This window comes from Chelmon rostratus, chromosome 12 (genome assembly GCF_017976325.1).
Source record: "Chelmon rostratus isolate fCheRos1 chromosome 12, fCheRos1.pri, whole genome shotgun sequence".
Classification (NCBI taxonomy): Eukaryota; Metazoa; Chordata; class Actinopteri; order Chaetodontiformes; family Chaetodontidae; genus Chelmon; species Chelmon rostratus.
In genome coordinates this window covers 13,428,018-13,445,939 of record NC_055669.1, presented here as the reverse complement: position 1 = coordinate 13,445,939, position 17,922 = coordinate 13,428,018, and the positions used below count along the sequence as shown (strand labels likewise).

Here is a 17,922-nt window from a genome sequence, read left to right as displayed (position 1 = left end):
AAAAAACGTCTACTAGCATCTTTTAGTGACTACTAAAACTCTGGGAAGTGTTGTAAGATGCCTCAACAGAAATTTTATTTTTTTTTAATCCTCATAGCATTTGGAAAACTATACACAAGACTGTAGTTGTTATTTCATTTTCATTTATTTTTTATGAATGATATTTGCTTGCTCAGAATAAACAGCATCTAGAGGATACCCCATGGTTTACATATCAATAACAATTATACATGTTGTTGTTATTGTTATAATGATCTGCTTCTGTGTCCTGTGTGTGTTGCAGTCAGGGACAATTATTTACTACTACGGACAGAAAAGTTGTTGGCTTTGTATTGCATAGTGCCGTAGGAACCACTTTACGGAGGAAGTAGTTTCCTACACGGACCTATTTCACCGAAAGCACACAGGTGTCATCATACGATGCTAGCTGTTAGCTTCCTTTACATAAACTCTGTCACAGAATTTAAGCAGTAATTCAATTTCTGCCACCGCCGGTTGTCTGAGTGGGTGTTTGCTTTTCCACGGACGTGTCCGGCTGCCTGACAGCTGTCTTTGAAGCCGCGGTATCGTTTTCTGCTCTGTGCTAATCGTTAGCCAACTGCTAACAACAGTGACAGCAACTTACTTGCACGCGTCGCCCGCTGCTGTCATTTCAAGCGACAGGGATCACTGACAGGTACCTGTACACTCATTTTTCAATAATTGAGCGAGTCAGCATGGCTTTTTATCTCCTTGTAATGCCGTGTTGTGCATTCAGTTTGCCGTCCGCCTTGACCATATGTCAGTGTACCGCGAGGTGTATCAGATAAGTCTGCAGCTGTGTGAATGGTCCGTCTAATTTTGACATAATACGGATTTAAGCGATGATTTCCTTACGGTGTATGTGCCATATATACAAAAACGATCATGTTAGCACAATCTGTTGTGAATCTGTGCGGCTCACCTGTTCAGTGCAGACAGCACAACAGTACATAATTGTCATTTTGTGAGAAACAGTAATATTAAACTGTGTAGTCATGACCACAGGCTGTGTCGATAAGTTGGACACTTGCTCAAAATGTACACACAGATATAAAGAATGGGATGACACTTTGTAGTAGAGGTGATTTACAATTAAATACTCACCAGTTTTCTACTGGTACTTAAACGTAGATACAGTGAAGGAAAGCAATGCTTTGGGGAACAAATGAGTAACAAGCATTTCAGAGGAGAGGAGAAATAAATTCTGTTATTTTTGTAAATACTGGGTAAGCACGTGGTACACTACTGGTAACAAAACTAAAGTTTGGAAAAAAGAGTAAAAAGGGGAGAACAGTTGAGATTTTGCATTATTAATCTTACAGTGTAATTAAAAGACTTCAAATAGTAATTAACAGGTTCCTCATTAAACATTAAAGATTATCCATCTCATAGCTCTATAAACAGATTATTTATTATTATTGTTTTGTATGTTCAACAATAACCCTGCCATCTGAGTTTTGAGACGTTTATTTATTTATTTATTTATTTGCTTAGAGTATAATTTATTTGTCCTTTCCCCTAAAATGTTATTGTTATCCCCTTGCTCCCCATAGCATTGTTTTTGTCCACTGTATGTACATTTAAGTGCTAGTGTCAAACTGTGAGTATTTTATTGGTATTACAACTGAATTACACTGTGAACGTAGAGGAAAAAACAATTCTCCAAAGGAAAAACAAAAAAAGAAAAACATTTGGGGTGTGTTTGGTTCAGCAAGTAAGAAAAGAGTAAAAAACAGCACACCCATGTCAATTTCTGTGCCCTTTCTAAAATGTGCAGATGTTTCCGCTATGCCTTCTTTGGTGTGTAACAGGCATTTAGCCTTAGTGTTGAGTCACCAACAATGAGTTATTCGGTTCAATATTAATAGGTGTATTAACTTTGGTAAGATTAGCCTCAGAGCTGGCTCATCGAAAGCTTTAAAGAGCCACTGAAAGCATGAACTTTAAGTGTACACACATATTCACTAACTATATACAGTTTATGCAGCCTTATGTCTCCATGCAACACCTATCCACATACAAGCAGCTATATATACACACATAAACATATATTAATCAGAGTTTTGATCAATTTTTCTTAGGCGTTCCCAGCAGACATTATGGAGCTCCAGGCAGTGTTGATGGCGGCTGGTGGGGGTTCTCGTATGACTGATCTGACATATAACACCCCCAAAGCAATGCTGCCCGTCGGGAACAAGCCCCTTATGTGGTACCCGCTGAACCTGCTGGAGAGGGTGGGCTTTGAAGGTGAGAGCCAATTATTCATTGAACTACTTGTACTATTACAACAGCTACATCTAGTACCCCTATTACTGCCACATGCTCCTCAATTACTGCTAGCACCACCACAGAATGTTACAACAAGAGTTATTCATGTTTTCAGCATATCTAATGATGATGTCTTAAAAATGTAACTACACTGAAAAGATAGATAGCATAACTTGTATGCTGCATAATTCATCTTCTTCTCTGGACTGTGTGGGAGGACTGTGCTTGATTGACACCCCCCTCTCACTCTTCTTGCGGCATTTTTGCACAGTCTAGTCAATGAAATCTTCAATGATCTGCCTTCCTTCAATCTGAGCAGATCAGTCACTGTGACTGAAAATATCTGTTTCTGTGTGCAGGGCCTTTAACTGAGTTTAAATCAGCAACAGAAAAAATAAGAAATGGAAAACAAAATGAAGGTCTTTCTCTCCCAGTCTTAACGTTTGTCATCATTATTGGATGTCTGTGAATTTTTTATTTTATCCTGTATGTTATTAACAAGATAAAAAATAGCTGAGAGATTCATTTTATAAATGCAATGTTCTCTTGGCCATGTCTGATACTGTGACATTTTCCCGTTATAGCTTAACATTAATTGGATCTGATGGTAGTGGCCACATGTGAGCTGTTAGCCTTCCATCCACTGTGTGTGTCAGTAGGCAGGGGTGGAAAGTGTTACAGAAGTGCACTGGCATTCTTGGTTAGTTTCCACATAAAATGTAAAGAAGCAAAAATACAGCCAGTACCTCTAGTCTTAGTTTATGTGGCCCACTTGGAATAGCTGGAACAAAAAGTGTGAAAATTTCATTTTAGTATTAATGTGGAAAGAGGTCCTTTAAGAGAAAAGATCACCTCAAACAGTCAAACTCAACGACTATAAGTGTTCTTCATTTTAAGTACTGTATATGTTGGTAAAATTTCTGGTTAAAAAACCCAAGCGAGACTACATTTGGACTGTAATTGATGTGATTTAAAATAGTTGAAAGTGTTTTTTTAAACACATTGAAATTAGAAGGGAACTCAGAGATCACAAATCTCTGACAGGGCCAATAGTCCATTCTTCTATGATATGCAAATCTGCAAGCTCAAACGTCATGGTCAGTATTGCGTCTTGTTCTCGTGAAGTGTAAAGTTCAAGCATTTTTCCTTTGTATCTCTGGCGGAGTTTATTACAGACAGTTCATTTTTGGATGTGAGTAAGAGTATAATTAGGTGTATGATACGTGTGTGTTTACACTTCCATAGTCACACCTTAGTTTGAGAAATAAGTGTTACAATTGTACCAGTTCTCCCATGAAACAACTGTCCTGAGTGCTACATGATGACAACTCTCTGTATAAAGTTTGTCCAACTACATATTTAGGCTACTCCAGAGGATTACTGGTACCTGTCAATGTGGATCTTGATATGGAGTCATCGTATTTCTGCATTGGCTATGTTTTGTCACTGCTGAATTTTACCATCACCAACACCACTATCTTCCACTGTTAACAAAAGTGAAAAATAAGTAAGACAGTACGAAAAGCTTTATTTATGGAGCAACTTTTAAAACATACAGTTAGAAAGTTCTTCACATGCATGAAAAGATAAAAATTAACAAATTAACAAATTAGGTAAAAATACAAGACAATATGAAACACAGAACAACAAGAGACAGATCAGGCAACAAAAACAACAAAAAAACAAAGCCCAGAATGATCTATAAAAAGGCTTGTCTGTAAAAATGTGTTTCTAGAAGCTGCCTGAAGCAGATTCAGCAAATCTGCTAGGTGTGAGAAGATGATTTCAGAGAGTTGGGGCCAAAAACAGCAAAGGAACAACAAAGGCATGACAATGATAGGACATATCTTTAAAGCCGCTAAACACCCAGAGGAAGTATGTACAATGAGAAAAGGTTTGGTCCAAGCACCGACCCCTGAGGGACACCACACAGCAGGAACAGCAGGAGATTCGCTCTAAAATTTAATGGGTTCTTCCTTGGTCCATGCAACACCCTTCCACCAAAGTTCATGAAAATTGGGCCAGTAGTTTATTCCGTAATCCTGCTGACAAACTGAACCGAAAACATACCCTCCTTGGCAGAGGTAATGAAAAGGAAACCGCTACAACGACTTCAAAATTGAAATAGTTAAAAAATGTGGTCCACCTTCTATCAAGCTGTTAAAATGTCATAACCAGACTCTTTATTCTCTGCATGTCTTGTGGTATTTTTGCTGTTTGCTACCTAGAAAGCAGGCGAGTACACTTACAGATTGCTCCCAGCAACATGTAGTTGCCCATCAGCTTGTCATCACATCAGCAGCCATTGTCAGGTGTGCATTTCCTGTCTAGAGTTACAGTCCAGATTTTTGCCTCTTGTGCTGCATCTTGCAGAAGATCCAGAAACTCTGGGCTTATAAAGGGATTTGTTGCAGTATGCTGTTCTTGCCAGTAAACAGGGCTGTTTGTTATAAAAGTCTGTAGGTCCTCACTAGCCTAAATAAAACTAGCTTTCTATACATAATCATCCTGTGTGGCCAGCAGTTTACTGTGTGCAGCCAGCTAGCCAAAGCCCTGCAATTTGGTTTTACTAGGCTGACACAGCTAGAGTGAACAAATGCCCGGTAGAGAACATTTTATGCAGACAAGGCTAATTAAAGCAGACGGACTCTGCAATGTTGTAGATTCATAAAGTGGTCTAGTAAGGTTATTACCAACTTTATAAAAAGCAGAGCAGTGGTATTTGCCTGATTTAGGGTTTAGGACGTGTCATAGTCAACTAGACACCTTTTGTGGACTTTTTCTTGGGCATCTTTGTACTGAATGATTAAGGTATTGTTCTTTGCAGATAGGTTCACCTAATAGGTCCTGATGGCCTCTCTCATTCATGAAAGGATCATAGGGAAAGACAATTACTTTTACAGTTCTTTTGTTTCCTGAAAATTTAGGGTTTTGTCTTTCTTCTGTCTAAGAAATGTCATAGCTTTTTCTTTTTTTCTGGATATGGGACAATAATAATTTTGAAAGACATTATACATTGCTTATTTGCAGAAAAGGGATGATATCAGCTTGAAAAAAACTACAAGGAAAAAAACACCACGGATCACTGAAGCCATGCGTACTCTTGACATGTTTGCAACTCACTACTGTGTATGATGTCTAATATGTATTTTCTGTGTACTGTGTCGTCAGAGGTGATAGTGATCACCACAAAAGAGGTCCAGAAGATGATGAGCACAGACTCTAAAATGAAGTTGGACGTGAAAATGAAACTGGATGTGGTTTGTATCCAGGAAGACGGAGACATGGGCACCGCAGATGCTCTCAGACACATCCAGCAGAAGATCAAGGTGTGTGTATTTTATTGTGTGTAAACTCAGGGGAGGGGTTGATCATTAACTGCTCCGGGGTGCTACCAAGAAGAGAAAAGTCTTTCAGGGTTTTTTCCCCTTCCAGTTAATACTCAGTAATTTCAGTAAATTAAAAAAGGCAAGAAAGTGACAAACTTAGAGTGTAACCCTTTCCACAAATATGATGTTGTTAGGTTTTATATTTGACAGCCAAATGGAGGAGTTAAATTTCCCATTGGCTCGCTGGAAAAAAAACCATTTCTCTCCTTATCAGTTCAATTTAAATACTTCAGGTTTCATTGTCATAAAATAAAAATAATTTTTAAATTACACATCTAATTCATTGATAAACCAAATTGGACAAGGATAAATCATAATAGATGAGCAAGTACATCAACCAAAATATTGTCTGATACTTTTTATTTAGTAGTCAGATAATAACTGATGAACAAAAAACACAACTTGATCACAAGAATTACAGTAATTACAGTGTTTTTGAAATGGTTTGCCCTCCTGCGCAGTACCCTGCTTTTAGATGTGTTCTTTCACTTCAATTCATTTCACGATAGCATCACGATAACAGCTGAGTATTGCTTTATTATGTGGTCCCAACAATACATGATATACTCACCAACACCAATAGTTCTGTAGCTGTAGCCAGTGGTTCTTAATGAGAGAGTCTGCTCTCTTGTTCAACCTCTTAGAGAAAAATTGTAGAGGTAGGAGGTAGAGTAGAAAAATGATTGAGATTGAGGGGGAGGCTTAGGTGGACGTTGTGTGTTCTGCCGGCTGGCCACTGATCCGTGCCTTTCTTCCTCCCCCGAATGGTCAAGGCCGCTGAAGTGCCTCATTTCACCGTTGTAAAATACACACAAACATGCACAGGCGCACTCATTTACACACGCTGACATGGTATCCATGACCCCCAACCCCAATTTCCAGACCCCCTCTGTATCCTGCCTGCTGATCCCTCCATCCCTCCCTTCATTCGATTCTGTCTAAACAGATGAGGTCATGGTTAAGACTTAGACTCCCTGTGCTGCCAGTTTACCCAGTGCACCATTTATTCTCATCCTGTAGTCATGCACATCTGTGCAGCATTTGTGTTTGGGTATGTTGGGGTATATGTCGTCCCTCTGTATACGCCATGCTTCTGACTGACCTCCTGTGACCATGAAGACATGTTTGTATGAGGGTTTGTTTAGTTTAGAATGGTTGAAATATTTCTAAAGCAATTGCTCTTGTTTTTTGTTTGACTATCGGTGATTGAACAGGGTTGGCTTAGTATTGTTGAGTGTATGGAGATCTGTACGTTATGGTGTAATTACTGCCTCCTGTTTGGTTTCTCTTAATTTATAGGGGTGTGAGAAATGTTGATTTACTTAAGAATCACAGTGATTATCTTCTATGATTCTGAATTAATTGACAAAGACCAAAGAAGTAGTGAAATACACCATATTACAGAAACAAAAAAGACAGAAATCACAAGACCACACAACTGTGATGCTATGAAGAAGGAAAAATGAATTCAACCTGTCCAATCTGCGGTGGAGCCAAGCTTTCAGATGTTTTTTCTATTTAATAACCTCCTGGGGGATGAGCTTGATATGACTCATTCAATATGTAAGCTTTTTTAGGAATATTTTCAGACTCTTGCTTGGTGCGCTAAAACAGTAAGGGTTTACTATACTGCAGTATGAAACATAACTGGCAGGTAAGCGAAATAGTGTCAAGGTCAAAGGAAGCAGAGAATAGTGTGTGTGTGTGTGTGGGGGGGCCTACAGCGTTTTATGAAAATTTAATCCAAACTTTAAATAACAAATGTATTATGTAAATACAAAATAAATCAAGAAATCTTAAGGATTCCCACTCCCAACAGTCTCAGTTCAAAAATCTCTGAAATGTGCTTCCAGATACTTTCTCTAGTTAGAGCGTACCACAGCAAACGTACTTTTGAAGCAAAGCGTACATAAATGTCCTGCCGCTGCAGCTCATTACATTCTTCACAGCAGAATCAGTCGGCTTTGCTTCTGAAGAACGATTTATCAGGGATAAAAGGAAATGCTGAGTTTGTTGTGACAAGTGAGTTTAATGTTTTTTTCTCTGGCATTTCAATGGGTCTGTACAGATTATTATAATTCTCTTTGAGAGATGTCTAATAGATGCGTAATATAAGCACGCACGCACACACGCACTTAAACAGGACTAGCTCCAGCATGTTCCATTGACAATAGTAGAGTTCCTAATCCTTTGAGCAGCCAGCTAGATTAGAGGCATTGAGTTACACACACTCACCCACTGGAGGGTGATGAGTGAAGAACTGTAACCATGGCCTGCCAAATCCCAGCACAGAAATCACTCAAACTGTCAAACTGATGCATGAGTACAGTACAGACAGACACACACACACACGCTCAATCATCTCTTTACACAAGCACCCTCCCATGAGGGGATTTGGTGTAACCTATCAAACAAAATGCTTACAGGAATCAGTGTAAACTCTGGGTGAGCAGAGTAGGTCATTCCTCTTGATTATTGAAAAGAGAGATTACAAGCAGCATATTTTATTTTGTTGACTCTTCAAACAGTGACGTTACTCAAAACTGGAGGGATATGCCTGATTATTGCTTGGGTCTTTCACAAGAAGCCAAACTAGTGAAAGGTGTACTTAACATGCACTTTTTGCTTTGTGTGCTTAAACCCTCTCTGGCAGCATGAGTGTATGCAGCCACAAAGAACTATATATACATTGAAGTTGCTGATTCACAGGTTCACCCTTGGTCTACATATGTTGGCTAGCTGGTAAGACTCCAGACAAAAGGTGAAGAGAGAGAGAGGGGTGAGAGATGGAGCTGAGGCTTTTCATTTGATTGGGACACAGCACACATACTTAGATGAGGCTTGCTCTCTGTTCATTTCTTTTCAGTTTTTAACTATCTTTGCCTTCACCTCTAACCCCATCCACCCTTTTTTTCTCCTTGTTCTGACACACAGTAGTTTAAGGTTTGGGCACAGTTCACGTTGAAAGTGGCCCGTATTGCTTTAAGGTCAACGTGATATGAACATTTTTTGATGGTAGTGTTTTTTTTTCCTGTCTCTTTGCTGACCTACATATGGAGGGACATAATTACAGAATGATCAGATTGTGGTAGAAATGCGTTTCGTTTGGTGTCTACGAAGGACATGAAAAATTGTCTGGACACATGGGACACATTGCTTCTCATGATCTCTCTCCTGTGCAATACCAAAGGAGAATTCAGAGTTTTCTAAAAATTGATTTATTCCTGTCCATTACAGCTTTGCACTGGGCAGGTATTTTACAACTGGCTAATATAATCTTATATATAGGGAGCAATTTAGGGAATAGGATAGAGTCGACATTACTCACTTGCTATATAGACCAGCCAATCAAACAAAAATGAGAAGATTTGGTGTTGATTCAACGTGGGTTTAACAGTACTAGTATTTGTCATTTGTCATGTAGCCAAGCTATTGGATGAAAATTACTGAAAGCTGCATAAACCTGCAGACTTTGCAATTAATTTACAGTGGGATTAACAGTGCTCGTACTTGCTATTTTAAGTCTTGTTAACACCAAAAATATTTCTTAATAGCTTTATTTTGAAAGCTTTTTTTTAAGTGTAAGTGATGGATGAGTTTTTGTACACAAATTCTTAGACAGCAACCGTGTCTTATTTGATCAGGAAAGCTCATGAACCAAAACAGCACAATTACTATAGACACAAAGTTTCCAAGTATTGTTAAACTGGGTCGAGATTGTGTAAGCAGTAGTTCTGGACTGCTGTCAGCCACCACAGGGACAAGTGTGTGTCTCTGAGTGTGTGTGGTTGTGTGAATCAGTGTGTGTGGTCCTGACCTGTCCAGAGATCCTGGCTGTTGAAAGGCCGAAGTGTCTCTGTCTCTCCAGCTGACTCCACTCTGCTGTCGCCTGAGTGTGTGTGTGTGTGTGTTTATGTGTGTGTGTGAGAGGACTGTGCAGGCGCATGTTTTCTTCCCCCCCATTTGTGCATGAGTGTATGTGTGCATACTTGTGTGCTCTGTTTCTGAGCATGTGTGCGAGCTTGCCTGTGTGTGATAGAGGGAGAAGAGAGTTGAAAGGTCTCCGAGTCTCAGTGTCAGTAGATCTCCTGCAGACACCTCCAGCTTTGCAGAGGCTGCTTCCTGTCGCCAGGCCCAGACCAGGTTATGCCGGGAGTTACCGCTAGGTCAACTACATGACCCTTGACCCCAGTGATACCAGCCCACTCCACACACACACAGACACACACACACACACAGAACTCAACTTGGCTGTTTGACATTCAACCACAGTGCTCATTATTTAAAAAATTAAGTGAACTCTTTCATCTTTTGTGGTTTCCCCAACCCATGATCCTAATTTTTAAGTGTTTTAAATCAACTGGTAATTGATACTAATCAGACCTGAAAATAAATTGACTATATCGATTAATTTTGCCAGTACTGTATTGATGCCAGGCAGAAGTTGACTCTGGTATTGCCTCCCTTCATCCCTTTCCTCTTTCGCCTGTCCTGCACCCTTCCATCCACCTTTGCCTTTTTACACTTTCAATGTGCCTTTCTTTTTCTGTCTTCTTTTTTTGACAGTGGTTGTTGATTCTTTGCTCGTGTGTTTTTCTTCCTTATTTAATGCTGCCCCCCCCCACCCCCACCCCCCTCTCTCACTCGATCTTTTCCTTCTTTCCTCTGCCACAGACAGGGTAAAGATGTCTCTGTCATTAAAGTGGCTGGTGCTAATGGTGGGATTAGTTCTCATGCTGACAGCCTTCATCACCGGACAGACAGATGGATACCGCACAGAAATGTGGGCGCACCCACATGTAAACACACATACACACATGCAGACAAGTAGCATTAGTGGAGGCCAGTTAAAATGACTGATGTAGGTTTTGTGCTCTCTGTCGTTGGTGGTAGAGTAAGTGATATGTCTGTGGAATTCACAAGCTGTGTATTGATGTACAGTTTAAAACCTACTTTGGTTTGCATATTATTGCATATCTGGAGTGCTGAAAATAGTTTGAGTTTGAGTTTATGGTGGAGATAATCTCTGGAGGGAGAAATGCTAAAAGAATATTCTTTCTCTGTTCCTCTTTAACAAACAGTGGAGAGGTTCTTTTAAACAAGGAGTGTGTTTTGTCAGTTGAGGTTTGGAAGTCAAGCCCCAAAATCCTTGTTGTCTTTGTGTCACTGCTATGTTTGAGCAACGCTGTGTTTTGGATCCATTCATATGAAGGTGCTCAATGCCAGCCAGTGTAGCTGGTTTTTCAGGGAAAAAGGGGAAGATAGGAAGTTATTTATGTGACATCGTGTCAGTTTCTGCTTGGAGAATGATGACGAAATGAACCTGGTCAGGATACAAACATGTTTGGATATTTGCAAAGTCAGATGTGGCCTTGATTTATTTTACCCACTTAGTTTTTCAGAGATATGATCGCTCACACAGGCTGAAAAGTAAACACATCAAGATATGCCATCTGTCAAGTACTTAAATGGTCCTTAAAACAGTAAATGGAAAATTACAACTAGTGCCAAAGAGTTGAACAAGATTTCAAATCCGCTGAGCAAACACAAGTTTGCCGTTTCCTCCAACATGTTTTTGTTACGCTTACAGACCCCGATAACATATTACGTTTCTCCTGACATTAATCCAAAACTTTTAAACAACAACAATAGTTGTATCTGTTATAGTAACACAACACATCTGTAGCAATCAGAGTGTGCACTGAGCAGCTGAACCAGTATGAAGTGCGGACTGGAAGAGCAAAGGGGCATGATATGGATTTATTACATATTTGGTTGAAATTACAAGATAAATAATTAGATTCTGTATATTGTTAGCAAGCAATACTAAAGAATATACAGGTACAAAAAAATGCCACCCAGTTCTACCACAACTGCACTTTAATATGCAGACAGAAGATAGCTCCATTAGTGCAACATTTCCAAAAGTCATCTGTATTTATATTGCGAACATTGAAAAATCTTACAACAAGCTGAGTATGTAAAATCCCTTTACTGCAGAAGCTTCAATAATGTCACAACTTATTGTTTGCATTCATCGCTGTGATCTTACTGCACATACAGCGATATTTGTGCAGCTAAAGAGTGATAAGGCAACTCATATTTGAACCCTTTTATAATAAAGCAGACTTTCAAACAACAGAATTGGATCAGCTGAGGAGAGACAGGCACATTCTTAAACAAAAACAATGAAACATAGCAGGATTTATTACTCACTGTCGTCAGTTTAAGTCACTTTAACACAAGTGTGTGTGTATGTGTGTGTGTGTTTGGCTTATATACAAGCAATGCTGAACTTGGAAGAGCTGACTGTTGACTGTTATTCCTTCATTCTCTCTCTGTGTGTGTCTATACGTCAGTCTCAAAATCCTGCTCAGTGAGCCAGTTTCTGTTGTGAATATTGACAATAACAGTCCGAGCTCTCATGTCTTGAGGTGTTTACGTGGAGCATTGTCGCCACATTAATTTATGTATAGTCTACATGCATGCCAAGATGACTGTCGTGAGTGAGCAAACCTCACTTTGTAAACATAACTTGCCCTTCAAACTGTATGTCATGCATTTCTGTGTTTTTGTGGGCTTTTGGATGAATGTGTTCGTGCGGGGTGACATCGGAAATGTCTTTAAAATCACGACAGGTGGGGAGATTTTGTTCCAAAATAGAGTACACGCCAGAAACCTCTTTCTGGAAGCCTGAACTCTTTTGACTTGGGGAACCAATAATAGTCCAATCCATGTCATTTTGTCTTAATTTACTCTGCTCTGTCTGTCCAACTTCCGCTTCAGACGGACATCCTGGTGGTGAGCTGTGACCTGATAACGGACGTGGCGCTTCACGAGGTGGTTGACCTCTTCAGAGCCCATAATGCAACACTGGCCATGCTAATGAGCAAAGCCCATGAATTTACAGAGACGGTCCCGGGCCAGAAGGGCAAGAAAAAAACAGGTAACAGGAAACATTAATCACAGGAGATGAGATGTTTGCATGGATTACTGTAGATATTCTGACGCATGACATTATATATTAATCGGTCTTCATATATTCATTTTTAATTCATTTATTTCACTAAAGCTCTCAATATTAATGTCAATTAAAGAAAGGAAACAGGCCTCCTCATCAATTTAAGTAAAGCAAAAGTACAACATTAACCGTGTTAACATGCAATATTGTTTCTTGATTTTGCTTCTTTTACCAGCTGAGCAGAGAGACTTTGTAGGAGTGGACCAATCAGGGAAGAGGCTGCTGTTCATGGCTAATGAGGCCGATCTGGAGGATGGGCTATCAATTAGGAAGTCTATCATGAGGAAGTAAGTCATTTGAAAAGCCTGAAGGGCAGGTTCATCTAAGTAACAAAAACTCATTTTGTCTCTTTACCTCTAGTGGGCTATATCCATGCAGGTTCAATTTCATTTGTCAAAATCTTGTGTTATCCATCTCGAAGATTTCTCCCTCAATCCCAATACAGCAATGGTGAATGGAGTTACATTTGTGGTGCTCACAGCTTTAAAAAAAAATCAAAATATATGAGCCAGAGGAAAATATTTCTTTAATTTCAGATTTTATCTCTCGTATTTAATTAACATGAATTCCATAAGTTGCTAAACCTGTGCAGTACGTTGTCAGTCGAAGATTCTCATCTCCAGATCAGTGCAGATCAGTGCTTGGGACTCGACTGATGGTAAATATGTTCAACACATCTGCAGTTTGTAGTTAGGAGAGCGGATGGTTTGGTTTCTAAGTAGGGTCAGTGTGTTTCAGGCTGAGGGGTCTGAGGCGGGTGTGTGGGATTTTTGTTACAGGAAGAATACTCTAGGTGGGTTTTCATTTCTGAGTCCTAAAATGCATGTATGTGTGAGAGCGGGTGTTTTGGGAGCTCGTAAATACTTCGTGGAGCCAAAGCCACTGTAAATTCTGGCCAATAAGAGTGGGGCCAGAGCAGCTGCTTGCATGCTTCCCTGCTCAGGGAAATCTTCAGCCACACACACACACACACGCACACACTATATATACATATATATACACACACATTCTGTCTTTTTCACACACACAGAAATGCTTATATGAACACACGCAGACACACGTAACACGACCTCGAGGTGGACACTGATGGAGAGAAAACACTCGCACGTTGTCACAGTGTTATGGAAACACAAGCCCACGGCTAAACATTTATGGCTTACATTGAAAGACTTATAATGTTTAAATCACCTCTGATAATTTATATACACACACGTCACACAACCACACGAAACAGATTTAAAAAATCTCTCGACGTACGGTATTTATCGCCTAAGGTAATAACAGAATAAACTGCTGGAGCTCTGGATTCTTGTAACCCAGCACTAGGTAGTTTTATAACATCTGACTGTTTTGGACATCCAGTCAAATGTCAATCGTAATGGCACGTCATAGATAATCTCATTTAAAAGTCTTGCTGTCATCTCCGGAGGGTTATTTCCCCCCCTCACTTCATTCTTTCAGCCTCCCCTCCTGTTTTCTGTGCATCTCTCTGTACGACCACTCATCCATTCTGTCATCCTTCCAGCCTCGTTCCTTCTCCCTCCTCTGTGCTTTTTTTCCTCCTCTTCTTCTCTACGGTTTCCACATGGTTCAGGTGTGTTAGCACAAAACATTCTGCACATGTGAGATTGTTTGACCTGGAAATCGCTAAAACGCTGTGAAAGGACTCCAGCAGAGCTTCCCCTCGTACATTACAGCTCCACCTGTCAGAGTCTCACGACCTGGACGAGTGGCCGAAATCAAAATCTGAATTATGTGGATCATAAGAAAGATTCAAGCAAAACCGTGGAGGTTAATGGTTGGGTAATGTCGTTAGTTACAGTCAGTGTAAAATTACAAATTTAAATCCATACTTAATTCATACAATGCAAAAACACAATAACAAAAGGTTTAAAAAAGCGATTTAGAGGCTGATAGAAAGAACCTCACCTCAGTATGCATTCTAAGCGAATACATCATATAATCCACTGCAGTGGCCTTTAAGATATTGGATCAGGAGTTTGTTTGCATCTGTTTGCAATGATGGCAAAAGGCAGAGAAGCAAAACCCAATCAACACAAATACCACATCTGCTCTTTCGTCCAAAGATGAAATAACTTCCATTGCAGTGCAACAAAAGGGCAAGATTATATTAATGCAATAACACATTTTAGTAATAAAATAACTATATTTCAAACAAGTTTATGGCATAACTGATGATTATGCCTTGTTCTAAGTGTAATGAGTACCATCAATACAAGCTACTAATGTCCATGTAGACTGGAAGCCATGAAGGGATAACTAATTATTGTCTTTTATTTATTTGCTCGTATATCAGTTCTTTTGTACTTCCACTCTGTTGTGTGGATACTCTTCATGTTTTTTTCAAAATGTCAGAATCTCTGAATCATTTGGCAGGGTTGACAGCTAAAATCTAAGTGCTGCCATACATATCAGTCTGGTTTTCATTTTTCTTTTACTGCAGCCTGTCATTTCTGACACTACACAACATGAACGTTTGGCCTGAAACGATCAGTCGATTTTAACCATTTTCTCACCTGTCGTCGAATGAACAATAAATTTACGGTACAGTGTGTCAGTCGTCAGGGGTAACCTTACTACACCAGCAGGGCCATGTGCACTTTAGGCTTATTGCCCAAGTTCAAATATGTTAGTCAGCTTAATTAAGAAAGCATCTATGAGACTTGCAATGGTATTAAGGGAATCACACACATTTGAAGGCAATAGTTAAATGCGCTGACTAAGTCACAAGCCCTTCAGCCCTGTTGGCTCTGTAGTGGAAACCTGACTAATGAGGGTATTAACAATCAATCTGCTACGTCTGAGTCATCGTCCGCTGTGGGGTTTTAGTTGTAACTAAATAAGACATTATGCTGTGTGTGTTTGTGTGTGTTTGAGAGTTAGAGAGATGTGACTCCTCTCTCCCACTGAGGACTTTAGTGGTGCTTTAGTAGTCAGTCATTAATCCAAGGGTTGAGTCATCCTTGCCTGCAGAGGCACTACATTCCTGCTCCCCTTGACACCGAGCTCTACAGCACTCACAGCAACCAGAAGTCACATGGTGCTGCTGTCAGGAAAAGCAAGATGTTTACCCGTGTTTGGGAAATGCAAGATGTTTGTTGTAGTTGGATTCTGCAAAAAGTGTAAACCAATAAAGTAGCATGTGGCCAGTGCTGAGTGTTTTGAATTAGAAGGGCTAACAACACTTTAAAAAGTGGGAAAAAAATGTTCTAGCTTTCAAATAGTCGTTGTGAATACTTAATATATAATATACAAAAAGCCCATTTGAGCAGGCGTCGTCATTTGGCACATACAATTTAGTTTAGGATTGAAGATGAAGAGGGTCTAGAATGTTTTAATTAAAATGTTTAATTACCTGTTTGATGTCATCCTTTGTCTTGGTGTCACATCAAACTATTTTTGCTGTTGTTTGGCATTAGATTTTATCTCCTGCATTAAAAACTCACAATAATAGCTGCAGTGCTAATGCGGGGTTTCCCACAGTGTTTTATAGTGGAGGCGCTCCGCCTCACCTGAAATAATGAGAAAGAGTGCCTCTGCTAACATCAATTTTATGAAAAGTAATACTGGGCTGTTGAAGCTTCTTGGAAAGAAAAGCCTGAATATCTAAATGGTGAGGTGATTGTTTAAACCGTCATCTAGTAACTATATTGATAAGGAGGGCAGGTGCGTCATGATCTTTCTAATTCGGCTCAGCTGGTGATTGATCGCTCAGTCACATCCTGCTTTTGCCTCACATTGATTTATCAGAGCAGCACGTTGATACATTGGCAAAGAAAACCATCTGAAGTTGTCTTGATAATCACCTGTTGGACGCAGGTTTTTACGCAGCAGAGTCTGCATCGAGCTGAAGTTACTTTAATGATCATATTGATCTGCTTGATTTATGTGTGGTCACACTGGGTGAGCTGGGCTTAATATGCACATGATTAAGAGTCCTCGCTGTGCTCTAGAACATGTTTTTATTATGAATGAAAAGCCGGAAGTCCTTCACATCCCTTATACCTGCTCTTCAACATGCTGACTTTTAAGGGCACCTGTTCCTCCTCATGCTCTCTCTCTGTCTCTCTCTCTCTCTTGCCCACCCACAGGTGCCAATCAGTGATGTCACATGCTGGGTGTTCCCATAAATTCCGCTTTAAGCCCACAACACACACACACACATACAGATACGCGCACACACCTGGGAAAAGTTGTATGAATAAATACATTTGACAAACACCCACAGAGCGTGTCTGTGTGTGTGTGCACGCACATGTGTTTTTATGCTTTGGAATAAAATACCTTAACACAGATGGACACACACACACCGTTTGATTTATGGCTTTCAGCATCTGGTTGTAAAATATGTGTGACCAAGCAATCCTCCTGAGTCACTCCAGTTATACTGTGAGCCTGGTGAGGAGAGGGAGAGAGAGGGTCGGTGGAGATGAGAGGAGAGGGCTGGAAAAATGTAGAGAAGAGGAAAAGAAAGAAAATTTGAAAACTTTTATCAAAGTCAGGTATAGTGTGTGTCATCATACAGGTTTCAGTCCCATGTCATTTTCAATATCCTTTCCAGAATCCTTTTTTTTTTTTTTTACATGTATTGTTTCATTATTACTAATTTCTAAATACATATGAAGAGGTGCTTCCATTAAAGAAAAATTTTAAGCCTTTATTGTTTTAAATCAAGCTTAATTTTGTGTTAAATGCTTAGAATACTTTTATTGTGGAATGTTTTCCACCTTGAATATTAGCTGTTTGTACAAAAGCAACAGTCCCGTTTATGTAACCAGTTCTTACTCCTGGCAAAGCTGGCCCCATTAATGGTACTGCTGGTATTGATGTCTAGGTTTGGTTAACCAGTACTGGTGGCTCTGGTTAAAACTGAACAGAAAAAAAAACAACAACATCAACAATAAGAGGAACAATAGAGGAAACAGTTTGCTTGGCAAGTGTTTCTGTAATAAGGTCAAAACACATGAAGTGGAGAAACATAACAAATACAGATGCTTCCATTCAGGCCATGATGGGTCCAAAGATCTGAATCACATGAACTTTTCAGGCGCCAGATGTCAACACAGTTAAACACCTAAGAGAGCTTTTGGATCAGCCCTTCAGACAGTGCTCTCCACCATCATCGTCAAACCACTAAATTAGGGAGTGTCTTTTGGACGAATGATATTAATCTCTTTCAGAGACTTTCACAATCAAGGCCAA

At 39.7% G+C, this 17,922-nt stretch overlaps 1 protein-coding gene across 1 annotated transcript in view; it reads left to right on the top strand.

Moving 5' to 3' along the window:
* Window positions 1–400: 400 nt before the first annotated feature.
* Window positions 401–17,922, top strand: part of eif2b3 (eukaryotic translation initiation factor 2B, subunit 3 gamma) — a 32,200-nt gene continuing 14,678 nt past the window's right edge. Inside the window, exons 1-5 of the mRNA XM_041949137.1 lie at window positions 401–676; window positions 2,103–2,268; window positions 5,461–5,618; window positions 12,465–12,624; window positions 12,875–12,986. Coding sequence (XP_041805071.1) covers window positions 2,121–2,268; window positions 5,461–5,618; window positions 12,465–12,624; window positions 12,875–12,986 — 578 coding nt within the window. The 5' untranslated portion in view covers window positions 401–676; window positions 2,103–2,120. The remainder of the gene's footprint in view (window positions 677–2,102; window positions 2,269–5,460; window positions 5,619–12,464; window positions 12,625–12,874; window positions 12,987–17,922) is intronic.